Source organism: Tetrao urogallus, assembly GCF_951394365.1.
Source record: "Tetrao urogallus genome assembly, chromosome: 11".
Taxonomy (NCBI): domain Eukaryota; kingdom Metazoa; phylum Chordata; class Aves; order Galliformes; family Phasianidae; genus Tetrao; species Tetrao urogallus.
The window spans coordinates 16,549,486-16,568,476 of NC_136824.1; the positions used below are offsets into that span (position 1 = coordinate 16,549,486).

Consider the following 18,991-nt stretch of genomic DNA (forward strand, 5'->3'; position numbering starts at 1 on the left):
AGGAACAAAAGGGAATGCTTAATCTCATGTAGAAGTAGTTCAATATACATACCATACCTGCGTACACAATTGCACCAGAAGTTTAGCAGCACTAGGAGTGTTTGATGCCAAACAGCCCACTGCTGTGCTCAGGTAGGCAAGACATGATATAGGCTTGCTTGTTTTGCTGTGGATTCCTCTAGATCGCTCTGTTGAACTTGACACAGTGCATGGACTCGTGGAGAGCCCTGCTCTCCCTGCTGCAGCGAGACACATTAAACGAACCAAAGTTCTTATGTCTGTTAATCCCAAGGATTCAAGACCAGCTGCCAGGCTACAACTGGAACCACTGTCAAAAATGAACAGAAATGCTCTTGGTTTTTTTTAGCGTAATTAGAAGTAAAATTGTATTTGGACAAAACTATTCCCAAACCACTACTGAACACTGCCTGCTTGGTTAGCTGGACAGTATTATCATTCAGGGGAAAAGGGAAGAGGCAGAAACAAAGCTGTAGTGTCCTTTCACTCCTTTTAACTTAAGGGTGAAGATTAAAAAAAATATATATATTTTATAGTCTTGTCCTAAGAAAAAAACTTAAGTTTAGCTCATGAACAATGTTATATGGATAATTCATGTTTAGAATTACACTATGGTAACAGACATCAGATTTCTGTGACTTCTTCACATCCTCATATAGCATCAAATCCTGCACTATGTCTTCTTTCCTACAATGTTTACCTTTTATTTCTAGTACTTGTCTTAAACAAAAGCCAATTGGCAGATACAGAATCATTATGTTTTGAGTGGCCAATGTTACTGGAGTCTGCTCTCAATGTGAGACATGGAAGTATCTTTCAATAAGTTTGAAGATAGGGTTTGAAGGAACAAAATCAACGAAAGTTTCTCTCTTAATAACATGAATTAAGTACATAAAAAGAGCATCACTTTCCCAAATTAATCACAAAAGTGCATCTACACCAAACATTACGACATAACTAGATTCAAATGAAAAAGTTTTGCTAAGAATGCCACAAACCTGACAGACAAAAGTGAGAGTGCTCTCATAACCATAGTTCTTGCAAGAAGGACTTGTGCAGCAGCTGTCACTCTTCTTAAGGCCATAACACGGTCGTGTGGATTTACTAGGGCAGCTGCTTGTTCTCCTAATGTTATCCTGCCAGAAGAGCTTTTTTCTATAGAGCCATGACAACCTTGGAAATAACAATTTGTGTTAGTGTTTAAAGAGCAAAAAAACATCATATGGTAATAAGCACAGAAGCAAATCTGGCATAGGGTTTTTAAAAAAGGCTTCAGTTTTCAGCATGTCAGAAATATAGAAAGTGGTGATGACTGAGCAGAAAATACACTTCTAAAACTCTACATAGTTTAATTATTTCTTTTTTTCAAAACTTGATAGGTAGCAATTTGACAGTACTGATGTTAATGCTAATTCCTCTGCTTCCCTTGCCCATTTAAAGGGATCTACAAAGTTAAATACCTATCCTGCATTTCAGTATGACGATCAGTAAATCACCAATTAAATCAATGAATCTCTGAGTTGTGAAAAAAACATGCTACTACCATTCACTGTAAAACTTTGGTCACAGTTTTGTTAGTAAACCAAAGCTTCATGTCTGCTAACAAAAATGCCATGCATACCTCACTGACTTTTAAAATAGAAGGAAAATTAAGAATCTGTATTAGTTTCCTTATGAAACAGGAAAGCAGGAAAGACTGTCAAAATATTTCTGCAACAATCCTATAAAATCACACCAGAGGGGATGTATGTGTTCTGTGAATTAAATTCGTATCAAATTTACCTATTTGCATCAGTGTTTCTTCCATACTGTTGGTGGCTGTCACCATTGCAACTGATGCACCTAGAGGGTCACTGTCAGGAAACTGCACAGGTTCAGGTACAATACGTCGATCATTTAACCCAAGAGGTCCAGCCAGTAATTCAAACTCCTCTTCTCCTGTCAGCTTTTCATCCTCATCTACATCTAACATATCCCAGTCTTCTAGAATTGGAAAAGTACAATTAAATGTAACTTTAAAATCTGAAAGTAGTAAATAATGTTAATTAATTTTAAAAAATATCAATATGAGGAATAAAATATGAATTGCAGTCAGCAGCTTAGTAGCCTTGACTCCCATCTTCATGTTGTGCCAATAGCAAGATTAAGTGAACTAGAAAAACAAAACCCCCCTTTTGCCCCACTTCATTAAATCTGGTCTTTTTTTTCTATCACACAAATTTTATAGAAGATTCTCTGAGGCATCAATTTAGCTGTTTGTTAAAACACAGAAACAAGAGGTCCCTGTATCTAACAAAAAGACAACTCTACAACCGGAAATACATCAGGAAGTGTGAACATACAGTAACGTTTTAAATCACAACAGGAGATACATATTCTAAAGGACTGAACAGTAAAGACAGATACTGGAGGCTTCTCATGTTCACATTTATCAAAAAGTATGTGCAAGCTCTTAGGTCATTATTGTACTATCCAGGCCTTTGTTTTTCCTTCCCATACCTCAGTTTGCACCCCCCATCCCATAATTGTAATTAAATTATGTACTCCATTACTCCATTCATTTCCCAGACATTTACACAGACATCAATTTAGATTTACTTCTTTTTCCCTCTCTAACTCACTCTCCATAGTTACAATCTCAACAGCTTTTATCTGCTGGAAAAAAAACAAAAAAACCTGCCCTTAAATTTGGGAACACTCACATTTAAATCTACACATGTGGCAACTCATATGACTGTGATTGTATAAGCTACAAAAAGGCCCAGATTCAAAGGATCACATGAGAAAGATTTTCTCCAGTCATTAGAAATAATTTGATCAGGTGTGAAGGACATTATTGAGACACTCTCAACTAATAAGAAGATAGAAGTGTAAGCCTAAGGCCAAAATTTCCAGAGGGTAACTTATGCTAATTAACCTCTCCTAAAAAGGCAGCTGAAGAAATGTATTTGAATATTAGACTTCACGTAGACTGAATGTAGTTTAAACTACAACAGCTCATTCACCAAAATTAATTACAAGACAGCAAATGAAATACAAGGGAAAAAACGTCACTGATTTATTTCCATCTGAACTTAAAAGCAACAATGAAAGCACTAAATCTAGTCTGAAGGTATCTTCAAGTAGAGTTTCATTACACGTTTATTTGCATTTATGGAGAAAGAAAAGCACTTCAGAAGTATTCAGTATCTTCAAAAACTTGAAAACCTACCTTCATAGACACTGTCTTGTTTACCTATTAAATCAGGAGCCTGGCCTTTGTACCTATAAGAAAAAAAAAGAATGAAAAAAAACCAATTAAGTGGCTTCTATCATTTATATACACGCATACCAATTTTAAACCTGGATTACTCTAAGGTTACTTTACTGCTATGTAAATACATATATGAGTTCTGGAAATAGCAAGAGTAATTAACAATGTATTTTGCAGTATGAATGTAGAAAAGGTACATAAAAGTAATGGCATATTCAGAAAAAAAGTTTTTCAAGATCTGCAACAGGAAGCAAGATTCCAAGAAATAATTCCTTTTTCCATTAAAAAGATTAATGAAGACAAACAAAGATTTCAAGCCTCAGTTAAATAAAGACATTAATTCTATCATAAATTTGTATTTCTTCATTCAATTTCTTAAAATTCATAGACTAGTTGATACTTCCAATTTCTTTTTTTCCTTCAATACAGTGTTCCACTCTTTTATTTCTGTACCTTTCTGAAGTTGATGTTTTGGATTTACTCTTCAGGGCTAAGTACTTCTCTCTGCAGACACCACACAATAAATAGTAAGGATTTCCACTTCCACATTCACCACCAAACCATCCATCCACATAGGAGCCATTGCTACGATAGCCCTGACGGTTGGCACTGCGCCCGCAGCCTGGATGGTTTCTTTTCATGTGTTGATTGAAGCTGACAACACTTGATTCACACAGTTCACAAACCACTACTTCTTCTCTGTCTTCAGATTCACAAACATGCTGCGTAATAAGATTCTCACGTTACTTACAGGGAAAAACATCTTCATACTCGATATTAAAAAACATGCCAATATTGTTAAATGGATGTTTCTGCCCATTTCTACTACACAAAGTAGAATGTGTGTGGTAACCTTGCACAAGGACAAAGCAGAAACAGACAACCAGATCATCTCAGAAGAGGAAAAACATTGGGACATAAATTTAAAATCTTCCTATTTCATTTCAGATTTGACTAAAAAAAATCCTGACTAGCATTTCTCACACACAACATTGCTAGTTTACATTTAATACTGTGTTTAAATTATCCTGCATGAGACTAGATTATTAAGGAAAAAAGAATCCATTGTTTGCAGACAATCAGCCCTTACATTTACTGTGCAAAACAATAAGCTGTGTCAATACATTCCACGATTCTATCTGAATTTATAGTTTATTCTTCTAGAACTACTCCTGTGTCCTAAGTGCTTTCATCAAGATGCTCCAGTGAAGCAAAGTCTCTGAAGATTACACATGCATACTGCATCTTGCTTCCATATCAGAATCAAGTACTGTTACAATTAGGAGATGAAAGTTTAGTCTTGTAGGCTGGTCATCATCTTGAGATGGATAATCCAAAGATTAACAACCTACTGTTAATATATTTCTCTTCCATCCCAAAAGTACTTTGACTAAGCTATACAACAACTGAATGAGGACAGTGTATAAATCCTTTTCAGATGCTGACATATACATGACATGATGAAATCAAGAGGACAAAACTGATTTAAGTGCAAATTATGTTGCTACAAATGAGATTTATTATTGCTAATTTTATTATTATTAAGTAAAACAATTTCACTGCCAGACAATGTGGCCTAATTTGCTTTTTAAGTACTATCATCAAAACAAACACACTAGTTCTGTTGTCACCTTTCAGGGAAGAGGGCAGGAAAACTGTACAGGAAGCATAGAGTAAGAAACACAAGAAAGCATTATTCTTAAGCTAAAAGTGAAGCTACAGAACACAAGATTTTAGCATTGCTGGCTTTTAGTAAGTTATTTCAAACTGAGATATAAACTTATGCATGTTACTTTAAATTAAGAAATGCAAACATGCAAAGAGCAGTAAGTTAAAGCAGCCCCCGCTGCAGTCACACACACCCAGGTAGGCCAATCCAATACCTCCGGGATCCACATTCCCAGAATATCATTATCACTAGCCAGGTCTTGACCAAACATAGCTTCCATTGCTTCATCGTCAAGGTCAATTTCCAACTCCTCATCCAAGTTGAAGTCATAAAGAGCCCCTGGATCTTGCTGCAAAGATATCCCTTCTCTTCGACTCTGATTTCTGTGGGCCTGTACAGAGCGGTATAATCCCGCTCGAGTGCAAAAGAAAACAGTACTTTTATTTTGCATGTAATAAGCATAAATCCACTTTCAGCTATATTTTTCCTTGTTTTTAAATTCAGATAATCACTATTTTCTCTCACCATGCAAAACACTTAATCTAAAGACACAATGATATACATCTGCAAAGGAGACTTGTGTAACTTTCATGCTAGGTACCAACACCCATCCTCTTCATCTACTGGACAAACAAAAATCTGGAAGTCTTTCAGAACACCTACCAGCACGTGCTAGCAGTGTTCGGGCAGCTAAATCAAATTTGTGTCTTCTTGTTACAGATGATCGACTTCTAGAAGGAGGTCCACTTGCAGAAGCAGCATTATCCACATGATCCATATTATCAGGGCTACAAGAATTTGTAATCAACAGGTAAATAAAAAACAGATTTAAAATTTCTTTGTTAAAGAAATAAAATCAACACTTCTGTCCCTGCATCAATAATTCCCTCAACAAGTAACACTTAATCATCTATTTTTGCCACTTGAAATCTGTGAGTTCTCTGTGAAATTGCATTTTACCCAAGACAATTAATTAAGAAAACCTATAAATGAATTCCTCATTAGGATCAAGGAAGCTGAACAAAAGCATTCTCAAAATACACACTGCAGTTCTCACCCCCCTGGTTAGCAAAAAGCTGGTATGATCTGCAGCAAGTGTCACTTAACGTAACTACTTTTAGGATTAAAATATAAAGTAAAATCTTTCTTACTAGATTAATACGTTGTTTAGATCTAAAGTTATGAATATGGCTGAGAATGTAAATCTCAGTTCAATTCTCTGGACAAGACAAAAATTTCTTTAAAAGAAAAAATGTAGGAAGGTAAGTGTTCATGAATATACTGAAGAAAAAAACACAAACTATCAAACAAAAAACATTCTCCAATGAATTTCTGCTTTATTACTACTTATCTCACTGGTAAAAATGCAGTCTCTCTGTTTTCATTTTTTTGTTTGCTCTTTTTTTGAAGGAAGGACACTCAATTACATTCTTCTCCAGTTGTGTGCATATACAGTACAGCAAAGTAAACACAGAGTGCAGAGTAATTTAATTGTATCTTTGCTTTCACCAATGTAACAAAATGCAGAAATGGCATTACAGTGTTTCCCATCAGTAACAATGACTTTCCATTCCAGCAAGAGATTATAAGGTATTAGAGGAAAACTGCATTGTTACCTTTCACTAAAGCCTTCTTCCATTTCAGCGGCATCAGCTGAAGGGATATCACCTGGTGACTGCAAATAACAATGATCACCAGATTTTCCACCACTGCCAGAGACTATCGCCCCATGTCGTGCATCTGCAGTCACATCTGGCTGGGGTTCTTCATCATCTTCATTTCCAGGGTGCTCTATCATCCACATAGCAAGCACTGTGATGTTCTGTGCATCCGCTTCTCCTCTGGCACCTGAAAGCATTGAAGTCACTATTTAAAACTGTATTATACTGCACATATAATATATACAGCATATATATATTAATTATATTACACCAGTGATGGTAAAAAAAATCCATTTTTTCTCCCAAATACTTACAGCACTGCAAAACTTAAGTATGAAACACAATTTGTTCCAATGTAATACTAATCTATTTTTTCAGTTTAGATTGATATTGTTATCGATTACCTGTGGCTTCCATGGCTTTTGCAATCTGCCTGAGGGAGAATCCCATTTCTAGCAATGGAACAGCAATGGCAGGAGGAGGAGGAGATGTTGAAAGTCGGCTGCTTGGATCAGACAAAGCTTAGAAGACAGAAAAAAAAAGATCTTTCTTTAGTTTTTCCACTTCAGCAAATCTCATTCTGATTTGGCAAAGATTTGTTAGCTTCAGATAAGGGAGCAATTGCCTTAACAACTTCCCTTGCTGTTACTTTTCAACAGAAGGCAAGATACAATGAACTCAGACAGCGTTTATTCTATTTAGTCCCATTTATATTATGTCAGCCTCTGTTCAATCAAATAGGACATTCATAATATTTAAGCAACAATTTCTTTTGAAGTATTTCTAAGGAGTTTGTTTCTGTTTCAAATTCTATCAAATTATCTATTTGATTTATATGCAGGTAGTCAAGATGAAAGTTACCCTTGCCATCAAGATTCAAAAATGTTTTGCGATCACATTAATACCCATTCCTCTTAAGTAAAGATCTCTCTCTGGGTCAAAGATGCTGGCATATATCCAAAAATCTCTGCAGATTATATATATACAGCTATTATATCAAAAAATCTCTCTGCAGGCTATGGGTATTACTTCTGCCCAAAGTGACTCGAGAGTCTCTAAAAATATTAATTACAACTCAAAAAGTTTCACTGAAAACATAATTTCCTCTGATCAACAAAGACACTAAATATACTGACAAACTCTGTTGTAAACACTGCATAATGATCCAAAAGCAAGTCACCTCATCAAAAAATGAGAGATGAAGATGGAGCAGACAAGTTGCTACAAGTGTAACAGCAGAAAGAGACAAACTAAAGCATGGATGTAAGAGAAAGAATAAGAGGATAGACTGTTTCTCAGCACCAAGTAAGAAATTTGAAGAATATACTTTAACTTAGTCTACTGTATTCATTTAAATATCTGTAGGCTACTCTGAAAGTAATTATTCCTATTTATTTCCACGGAAACTTAAGACAAAGAGCACAATAAAATTTGCATGGCTATCTGGAACACGGTTTTCTTTCATGCCACTGTCACCACTGCTGAAATGCACCACGCACTGCCTCACTGTGCTCACACCCACTGTTCAGTCTCCATAAAGGTTTAGCAAGTGTTGATGAACTGTCATCAGGGGACAATTTTTTTCTGCCTGGAGAAATTCAATTCCACACCTTTGCTTCATACCCACCTCCAAGTCAGTCTCTAGTATGTCAGACTGCATCACAACAAAATGAAGTGGAATACTGGTGGAAAGGTTTAACCTCTACTGCCATAGCACCAACTTCCACCTCTGACATCATGGACAAACATAATAAAATAGAAGGCATTACTTTCAGAGCAGCCCTCATTAAACATATACATATGCTTTGGATCACATGACAGATCTTCAGCAGTCTGGGATTCTCACTCAACAATTTGCTCAGTTCCCTTGTTACCCCATTCTGTATGCACACTGGAATGGAACAGATTTCTGTTTTAAGAAGCAAAGTGCAAGCAGTAGCACAGTCCTACCTGTGAAGAGATGCCTCCCATTACCTTTACAATTCCAGGGAGTCTCAAAAAGGTCTTAAAAAGCTATACAGAACTTGTGTGAGTTTACAGCTGTCCATATTTCTGTGTGTACTGACAAGTATACCTGTACGATTCGTAGGCCTTGCAGACTGGGAATCAGGAGAAGTCAAGCTTTGTCTCCTCCCAACTTCATCTGAAGGAGAAGTTGGTAACGAAGATATCGGAGGAGTCTGAGCACGTCGTGCTGGCAGCACAGTTGTAGTAGGATAACTGGAGAACATTTGCCTTTTAAAAAAAAAGTATATATTTATATGAGAAAGAGCAACCCTGAAAAAGATCTGACGTAAGAAATACATCAAATTAGACCACAACTTGCCAAGTGCACCTTACAGTACCTGAATTTTGCAAGGGTAAGGAGTAATACTACATATATTTAGGGGAGTAGGAGAGGAACTCTGTAGGAATAACTCATTCCAATTTTTTTGCCTGGACAGTTAAATTCCCAGACATGCACCTAAAAATACCTCACAGATCAAGGGCAGTCTGAGGAGAAGTAAACTCACTTCCCCATTTCTACATTACATACTGAACACAGCCTGACTAATCATTCCTTGTAAGGTATTTTACTTTTGCTGTCCTGGTGATAAGACTTTGTTCTGGCTTTCGTCAAACTGCATCTGCAAAACCTCTCAGAACAGAGATCAGACATGTCGACAAAAGCAATAAACGGAGGACTATATTCAGCATTAAGCAGATTTTCCTCCACATCTCAAATAACCTCCGCAAATTAATTTAGATTCACTTCAGTATGCGAGGGTAGGATGAAACAAACAGGTCTGTAGAGTTGCTTGCAAACTAAGATCTATTCTAGTCTGAACATCAACTATTAATTAAAATGCAGAAATGTCACTGACTTGTATTTTAAACTGTATCAAATAAAAATGAGAACTGAAGAAACGTATTTCCTCCTGCTCAATAGAACTTAGATGCTATACATACATATATATAGTTTATATAAAAAGCTTAGCAGCTTTCTAGTTTTAGAAATGCATGTCCTCAAAGTAACAAACTTAACTTTGTATTTTGTGGAGGCAGCTCCTAACAGCTGTTAATGTTTCCAAAACCTCACAGAGCCAAAGACGTACATGATATGTAAGTAAGAAAATGTTTTACCTAAGAAGACTGAGTGGCATAACACCAGGAGATTCAGAAGCAGGAACAGTTTCAGTATCTGTTACTGGAGTAGTAGCAGTAGTAGTATCCTCCAGAGAGCTGCTCATGAAGGAGGTTGTGCTGGAAGCAGAAGGGCTGGTTGTAACTGGTGTTTGGGCTTGCTGAGACTGATCACCTTCTTCCACTTGCTGGTCTACTTCTGCAGCAGAAAACAGACAGTGCAGGAACATTAATGAAACTTAACACAGTAAAACAGTACTTGTGGCTAAACTTAAAAAAAAATAAAGAAAGAATCTCTCCCCTAATAAAGAGGTGTGCAGAAACTCTAACACCACAGATACCTCTGCCAATTACTCATGGACTTAAGTTAACAGACTGGTCTCTGGTTGTCATACTGATAACAAGGTGAAGAGTAAGTAAAACTTTATAATCTTCAGAGAAACCATTTACTTGGTTAGACCTTATGATACCTACTGTTGTAACATTTAGGATTATGATGTTAGGCAAAAGGGCTGATCAATTACAAAGCTGTTTTTAACTTACTGGCTTAAGTAATAGATTTTTGAAGGGTTTTTTAGTTGATGTTTAAGAAATACCTAAGATAGTAAAGAAGCAAACAGCACAGGGATTATCTTTAATATCTTAGAGAATTAAAAAAAAATACTTCAGATAGTTAGGTATTAAAAAACACTGCAGATATTTTCTTTTTAAACTGATTTAAATCATTTCCCCAAAGACTCAACCTGTAATATAGATCTTTTTTTAAGACAAACAGGAATGATACGTGTTCTCTCTTCAAGTTCTGCTAGTTCAGTGCCAAATATCTCAGGAAAATAAACAACCAAAATCCAAAACTGATTCACAAATTCTCATGAAGAGAAACAAAGTGAAAGAACTCTCAACATCATCTGTTAACGTGACTGTATACAATCATTCTATTACAACAGTGACCTTTGCAGTCCTTGTGTGATAAACGAATTCTTCCAACAAATACATACAGAGCTGCTCATTTTCCAAAAGCATAAAGAAAAATTAGGAAGAGGCTACATTTCTGATTTACTGATTTGTATTTACTTTTTATTAAAATAAGGGACTGGAGAAAGGCAAAAAAACCTCAATCAGTGCTGTATCTAAAAAGCAATTAAAAAGACACTGTAAAATTTCTCCAAAGTATAGCCCCTATAAAATTACAAGATTATGTCATTTGTATCATTACTGTTTCTAACCATTGAAATACAAGTACACAATAGGTTAGCACTGTACTTGAATAATTTTGAAAAGGTACCTGGTTTAAGTCTGCCACCAAACTGATCCTCCAGCAATCCATGAACCACTAACTTGTAGATCATGGCTTGTGCTCGCTCCAAATCTGCCAGTCCTAAGGCTCTTTTAATAGGTGAGCGCATGACTGCTCGCTTCACCATGTGTCGCATCAGGAACTGCAGGGCAGCACGCATCTCCACATCTTCGTGAACAACTGGAGAACTGGCACAGTCTGAGTTGTGACCATTTTCTGCCAGGACTTTTGGTATTAACAGTAGTTCAGCATATTTACTACAACTCAGAAGAACACTAAGTGACTTCATAGCACCAAGATAAAGATAAGATAGCTGTACGGCTCTGATTTCTGACTGAACTATATCATGATTTCTTGGTGAATGTTCATGATTCTTTTTTCTTCCTTCAGCAGGCTGGTGTTGGGGTTCCATCCCTAATGTTGATGGTTCTAGGGAAAAGGAAGCGATTTCATTTTCTGATTTAGAGCTTGCAGTGCTATGTCCTTTGTTATCATCGGCACTCAGTGCTGATCGTGTATCTGCTCCAGCATCACCCTCCATTTTCTGCTCCATTTCACCTTTGTCTTCAGATTCATGTCTGTGTTTTTTCTCATGTCTCTTGGTGCTTTGTTTTCCCATGTCTTCATGGATGCCAGTCAGATAGGTAAGGTCCAGCAACACAGTAGCTGTCAGCCCACGAAATCTTGCAACATCAAAAGGCAGTGGCTCACAGGGCTCCAGATTATACAGTGGAGTATCACTAGGCGACCAAAAAGTTGGGAAGCTTTAATAAAGATCAGAATGACACAGGAAAAAGCAAGTGAGGGAGAGACAGGAGGAAAGTACAGGAAATAATGTCGGCAAAGTAAGATGTAAAATACGTTTAATGAAATAAATGAACCAATTCTAAAAATTAAATGCAAACGGGGGAAAATGAGGTTATGATCAGAAAATGGGGAGATATGATATCAGAGCAAAGGCAACAAAATGCACAGGTTTTCAACAACAACCATTAAAATCCAGAAGCATCACAGAAGCTATCAATTAGTGCTGACAGAGCATCCTTCTGTATTATTTCAAAATATAAAACACACTTCTAAGATAATTTACCCTACGTCAAGTTTTATTCTCACATATAAGCTGAACTTGTGAACAGGAATAAAAGGTTGGATATAAAAAACTGATTTTTTCTTAAGCATTAAGTAGAAGTTTTGACTGACTGCACACTGATTGCACGGTGCTGTACAAATTATTGGAAGGAGCACACAGCTGATAGCTTGTGACAATTCTGTCGCTGTTTATGTCAAGACAGACCCCCTAGAGAGAACAGGGACTTTCTAAACATAGGTCAGGAAGCCCAACAGACAGATAATGGATGACTACTTAGATAAGCCATATTCAGTGATACCTTTGTTACATTTAGGAATTACACTTGACTACTTTTCACCATAAGCAGGATAAAAATTCATTAGCCTGTATTTTCCCTACGCCTTCTATTTTCCATTACATTTTCCTATGCATCCAGTAGACAGAGGATTTTTAAATCTTCCTTTCACTACCCCTCCAAAATGTCTCCCCCTTTCATAAGGTAAAATTCTACTTTAAGATGGAAAACAAGTTTTATTTGGATTCTAATTACGGAAGTACATTCTGAACTTAATTCTATGAATTACCATTGTCAACCATCAAGAATTGCACCACTTCACTTAAATAGGATTTGAAATCACTTTAAGATCACACTGCTTTAAGGTCATACGCTAAAAGGGCATACTTAAAAGAATTTGTATCAGGAATTTAATTCAGTAATTAACTGCACTTCGGCATATTTAATTAAAGCAACAACAGCTTTTGCATAACGACAAAATAGGCATAATGTTGCAAAAGTTTCAAGAGGTGATCTGACCTCAGTTGTTTCAAAATGTAATTTTAACTGATGGCAAAATAAATTATTACTACTCAATTTCTCCACAAGATAAAAGTTTTACTGTAGCCTGAAGAATACTAGGATTTTAGTGAAGCAAATCTTTCTACTCAAAAGCCACAATTCCTACAAGAACACCACTGAGCCTACAGAAGGCTCTAGCTTCATTTCACAGCTTCCTTCCAAGTGCCCTCCCTTTGAAAGTGAACCTGCAAGAAAGGTGGAAAAAGAATCATCTCCTTCCAGCTTTCTCTCCAAGATCTGAAGATCCTGTGCACAGCAGCTCCAGTGAGTCAACATCAAATACAGGGCATTCCTTTAGCTTTCTAAGGCAGGTCAAAAATGAATAAATGCTGCTTCAAGGCAGCATTGATTTGAGTACCCCCATCCACCCACCATTAAAAGAAGAGAACCTTCCCACTTCATGACTTTGCCTCATCCATAAGCCCCACAGAGCAACTTGTGCTCCCCTAAGGACAAAACACCAGCGCAATGAAGAGATCTGTTCTTAAATCTGATAAATCAAACCACGATTCTATTCAGAATCAGATTCACCATTTACAACAAAGTGAGCAATTTCCCCAAGTAAAAACCTTATGCCAGAGGCTACAGGAAATTAAGAGAGCAATACACATTTAAAAAGAAGCAATGTTAATTACGAATTTGGGAAAACTGGCAGGCTGGTCCCATTCCAACTCCGAAAACTTGAGCCCAAAACTAAGAATTCTAGTGATGCCAATCAATTCTAAGCTATTAAAATACATTTGACATACCAAGCATTTTATTACTAGACAATGTTGAAATGTAACCCATATTTGTTTATTCTGAAAATGCAATTTTGGCTGCATTATTTTAAAGTTTAAGCTTAAAACAACTGGCCAACATGATTCCAATGTAAGATGTACGTTACTTTTGAAGATTATTGAACACAAAACACCATTAGATTTTGAAAAGTGTAAGAAATGAGCATACTGTACCTGATAGTAATCTCTGCTTCATCCCATTGGACCTTAGCAGATGTACTGCCTTCTTTCACTACTCCAAGTAAAGTGGCATGACGTCCAGTTTGCTTGTGTACACATCGACCTCCAACTCTAAGTCCAGCATCAACTCCACCAATTACTGCCAAAACAGGCCACACTTCCACACACAGCATCTTCAGCTGCAATTCTGAAAGGTCTGCCAGACCATGTCTGTTATGCTTGCCCTTCTCCTCCTCCTTATTTTCTTTCTCCTCTCTCACCTCATTCTCCTCTCGACTCTGAATTGAGCGACTTTTCTTCAGCTTTTGACCTGCTTCTTTAAGACATGTTTTGATTTTATTCAGCCTTTCCATCATTTTTTTATTGATGCAGTGTGTCCAACGGTCGGTGCGATGAAGGATACGAATGAGTTGGATGGTGGCTTCTGCCAGCACTGCAGCAACAGGACTACAGATGGGGTCACCAGGTAGCAAGTCTCTCGGTGTACCACGCATCTGCATATCACAGATTTTCACCTAAGTGTTTAAAGAGAGCAGTTATCTTTTTAATCTACACAGGAGCTTATTTTAAAACAAGAGACTCCTGATGAATAGAAAAAACGAATAGCATTATCTTTTTTTTTTTTTGGTGAGGTATTCTAGGAATTCCAGTCTTATCACTGCATTCCTATAAATTCAAAGATACCAAAATTCCAACAGTCAGCGCTTTCCCATAGAGAACACACATCTCAGAATATCTGGAATTCCTAACACTGTATTATCTGTAGTTTCTATGGATTGTGATTTTACGTGTAGATCTATTTTTTGGTAGATTGCACATGTAGGAAAAGTCTAGATAGTATGGAAATAATGTAATGCTGTTCATGCCTTAAAACACAATGAATCAACACTGACATTCTCAGTACTTGTCAACTGCCATCAATCCCCATTCCCCAAAAAATCCCTTCTACATCCATTGACACAGACTAGGGAAAGCAGAGACTTGGGACCAATGCAGATGAACATTTATGTTACCTTTTCTCCTGGATTACTGCTATAGAACATAACACAAGGATATAACTCTGCTGCATCCACATCTTCAAAAGCTAGTTTTGGCTCCTAGGTAAAACAAATTAACAAAATAAAAATCAGAAACTTAGAACACCTTAACCAGCGAAAACACGACAAAGTTATATTCTTATCTTAACCATTATACCTAGCTTTATATAAAATAGCTCTATACATTTATGCCAAATTACTATTAAAAAAAGCAACAGTCAAAAACCAAACCAAATACAATCAGAAAGAAACAAATACCTCTCCATTTTTACCAAAGGAAATAGTTCTTGCTTCCATATCTAACACGCATGTGATGAAATCTCCTTGGGTAAAGCTGGACAGAGTCAAAGTTTGCTCTCCATTGTGATAAAGGTTACCACTGTAGGCTCTATACAGCCACATATCTGAGGTAGTGCGATGGTTGAAATCGTGTACTGGCCAGCGAGAAACACCAACACACGTGCCTTCATTGCCTCGATTCTCCTTCACAATGTAGAACTAAAAGGCAGATAAAAAAAAGTCAGAATACACACTGTAACAGAACAAAGCAATGAGAACTTGCCTTATACATATTCATTAGTACTTATAACCATGTTACTGACAAGCATTTAATAAAAAATAAATAAAATTAATCAGCTAAAATCATATTCTATTTCTAAAAGGATGCGTTGGTGTATAGGAGTAGTCATTAATAAGTCATTTAAATTTGACCTGATAGTAATGGAAAGAACTATCTGAAAAAGAAATACAAGATTTTTTTTCTGACTCAGGAAACACAGAAGCTGGCATGTAAGCAATAAACATATTACTGAAATAAACAAGCTTTACTCTTCACCTTCACAACAAGAGATTTGTGTAGATTCAAGTAAGAAAGAATTAAAAGCCTTATGTTTAAAGACAATACTGACTACAACTGCATATTTATTTGTATTTCTGAATAAACCATTCAGATGATGTAATTAAAGGCTAATCTCATCACATAGGCTTTCTGAAATAGAAAAAACATTTTCTCAAATATTTCTCCAAAGGAAAAAAATCAAAATCTACATAGTTCAGAAAGTAACTATTTCAAGACTACCACATCCATTTTTAACTACGAATCTCAGGAACATGTACCAGCACTTCTACAAACACTCAGCATGTAATCAATGCCTCCAACCTGCGTACTGAAACATCAGCTGAAAATTTACTTTGAACAGTAGAGTGCTCAAGACCAGCCACAAATTCTTCCCTTTGGATTGAAAATGTAATTTGTGCAAAGATGCTGTCATAACCTAAAAGTCATAGTTAGCTACTATTTCTAAATTTCAGTATATTTCTATAACAAGGTAAGAAAAGAAATACACTTTCATTCAACCTACCTTCCACTGGTAACATCCTGAAGTGACTCCAGTTGATGCCAATCCATATCCTTTACCCCCACTTCCATGAGTTAGAATCTGCCCGTTCTCCACTATGCAGCACTGTGCTTTCTCAGGGTCGAAGGACACTTCCTGGATGGGAAGATTTTCATCTTCATCTTCAGACTCTCCTTGCTTCTATCAGAAACAGGACAAAACATCTGTAATAAATGTAACTTAGCTGCACTCAAACAGAAGAGGAAGCAAACCATAATTACCTGCAGCTTCATTTCTTGTTCTTTCTCCTTTATTTGAATTGCATGCTTAGCTTGAGCTATAGGAGCCTCCCACATACAGTCAGACAGAAGCGAGAATAATCGTTCAACAACCTGGCATATCAGAAAATAATTCAGATCATCCTAAATCCAAGATGAGGTCAACAAATAGCATTTTATTTTGCTTCCTAAGTATAAATGTAAAAAATAGGTAGAGCTCCTAGATAAGCAAGTATCTAAAATGAGCCTCATCTGATTTGGATTCTGAGCAAATCTATGAAGCATTTACAACTCTAATGAGACTTTCTGAAGAAACAAGTGAAAAACTTATAGCAAAATATAAAGACCTGAGCCATCTGATCATCTTCAACGCCAGATTCACAAGCAGGTAATACAGCTTCTAGTACATGAAGTGCAAGAAGTCTAGTCCTCAAATTTCCAACCAAGGGAACTCCTGAAGATGGAAGAGTATGTTAATAATCTACAAGTGACTTCTGCATCAGACACGCACCTACGATTTGACTTGCATGCCTCCAATGGCAACCCTACACATAGCAGGGGGGTTGAAACTAGATGATCATTATGGTCCTTTTCAATCCAGGCCATTCTATCTTTCTATAACATGATTAAATGCACAATTTTCCTAAGTATGACATGCGTACAACTACTGAGGTTGAAGAGCTAAAATCAGTGTGTAATATATGATCAAATAGGACTTGATTTCAGGAACTGCAAGTATAACCATTAATCACATTTTGAAAAACTCTTACCTGAGCAACACTTCTGAGAAGCAATGTTAAGAAGTACTTCAGTCCACTTTGGAGATGCCATTTTTGACTGAATTGCTTTTGAAGAGACGACTCTACGCAAGAAAACAAGGAAGTCTCCCAAGTGCAGCTCTGCTGCGTGTTGCTTTCGGAGGGCAGCTATAAGGTTAAATAAAAATTTTCATTTACATCTATTCTTTAACAGTATCTGCAAATAACATACTACTAAAACCACAGTTGAAAAAAATATTAAAACAGACATTTGTAGCTGAGTTTTGTGATGTTATCAGTTTTTGAGAGTAAGGCATCCAGAAAGGATTGGATAGGTTGGACAACTAATATTGCTAGGCTACGCTATATGGAATAACAAGCATTTGGGAAGAAAAACAGTGCACCATGTGATATTTGTGTAGCAATGGAAAATGAGTGCTTTGGAAAACTAAGATTTATAAACAACTGTACAATAAATTGTTATATATATCTTACCAAAAGTGTGGGGTTATAGAACAATACCTCAGTATTTGCAAGCTCTATATATTTAATATAAAGCCAAGCAACTTAAACATAAAAGTAATCATCTGACATCTATCAGAAACTTGAGCTGCTAAAATATTAGCAGTGCTTGTTATTGGCAACAAACAGATCCAGAAGTAAAAATATAATGATCAGTTATTGAATTTTTATTTATGAGCATAGCAGTATATAAAGCAGCTATTGCTAACAAAATGCAATAATGAAATGTTTTTCATTTCCTGAGATTTTGATGCAAAACACTACACTCCCTCATGCCTCAATTCATTTTAAAGGAGCTGCTATCTTTACAAGGCAATGTCTTCAAAACAGAAGGCCTTATAAGCTAACTTGTTAATGAACTAATTATGACAATTAATTATCTTAGGAATTCATCAGCCACCCAATTACTGAAAAGGAAAGAAGGCTGTAACCACAACCAGCAGCAAAGATACACCTAAAAATTTCTTTGAGTATATCACAGTATTTCCACAGAAATGAAAAATGTTTTTTAAGGGATTGTAAACCATGTGAGGACTTTTAGGTTTCAGAACATCTCTTCTAGCAGACTTTTGAATACAACGCTCTGCACAGTACAGAGCAGATGCAACAACTGTGTGAATTACACTACGTTTATTTGCAGTTCAAAACTCAGAGAAGGGAATTTCTTTGACCACACTTTGAAAAATAATACCAGCAATCAACTCATTTTCAGAGAAAAAGTGTTCCTCTTCTAATTATAGACTGAAAGGAGTAATTCTTATTCTCTACTTAATCCTACCTTTAAATGGATTGATAAATCTAATGTGAGCATAAAATTACTTGATTATATTTTAACCTAATCTACAGAGTTAAGAATGGCCCAGCAATAGTACAGTACAGTACAGCAGAGTGAGGGCTTCAGCACTTAGTGCTTCGAAACTGTAACAGAAATTATGCAAGATAATTACCTCTGAAGTCTCTCTTTTCATTCTCCCCATTTGAATCTGCCTTTTTTGAATCTGCTTCATGCTCCTCAACTTCCTCTTCTCCAAATGAAGCCATAAGCATCACCCCAGCTTGTGATAACAAGTTTTTTAGCTGACTGCATAATAAATCCAGCAATGACTGGACCACCTTTGGGCTCAGTTTGTCAGCATAGGTTCTATAAACACACA

General features: G+C 36.4%; 1 protein-coding gene across 1 annotated transcript in view; it reads right to left on the bottom strand.

Annotated features, from left to right (window-relative positions):
• HERC1 (HECT and RLD domain containing E3 ubiquitin protein ligase family member 1) overlaps window positions 1–18,991 on the bottom strand; it is a gene marked incomplete at its 5' end in the record, with an annotated part of 77,248 nt that overhangs the window by 23,450 nt on the left and 34,807 nt on the right. The window contains 20 exons of the mRNA XM_079540678.1: window positions 58–328; window positions 1,017–1,191; window positions 1,801–2,001; window positions 3,230–3,282; window positions 3,725–3,993; window positions 5,134–5,354; window positions 5,604–5,728; window positions 6,557–6,788; window positions 7,006–7,122; window positions 8,676–8,836; window positions 9,725–9,923; window positions 11,010–11,785; window positions 13,900–14,420; window positions 14,919–15,002; window positions 15,201–15,440; window positions 16,304–16,480; window positions 16,561–16,671; window positions 16,905–17,011; window positions 17,328–17,483; window positions 18,785–18,978. Coding sequence (XP_079396804.1) covers window positions 58–328; window positions 1,017–1,191; window positions 1,801–2,001; window positions 3,230–3,282; window positions 3,725–3,993; window positions 5,134–5,354; window positions 5,604–5,728; window positions 6,557–6,788; window positions 7,006–7,122; window positions 8,676–8,836; window positions 9,725–9,923; window positions 11,010–11,785; window positions 13,900–14,420; window positions 14,919–15,002; window positions 15,201–15,440; window positions 16,304–16,480; window positions 16,561–16,671; window positions 16,905–17,011; window positions 17,328–17,483; window positions 18,785–18,978 — 4,390 coding nt within the window. The remainder of the gene's footprint in view (window positions 1–57; window positions 329–1,016; window positions 1,192–1,800; window positions 2,002–3,229; window positions 3,283–3,724; window positions 3,994–5,133; window positions 5,355–5,603; window positions 5,729–6,556; window positions 6,789–7,005; window positions 7,123–8,675; window positions 8,837–9,724; window positions 9,924–11,009; window positions 11,786–13,899; window positions 14,421–14,918; window positions 15,003–15,200; window positions 15,441–16,303; window positions 16,481–16,560; window positions 16,672–16,904; window positions 17,012–17,327; window positions 17,484–18,784; window positions 18,979–18,991) is intronic.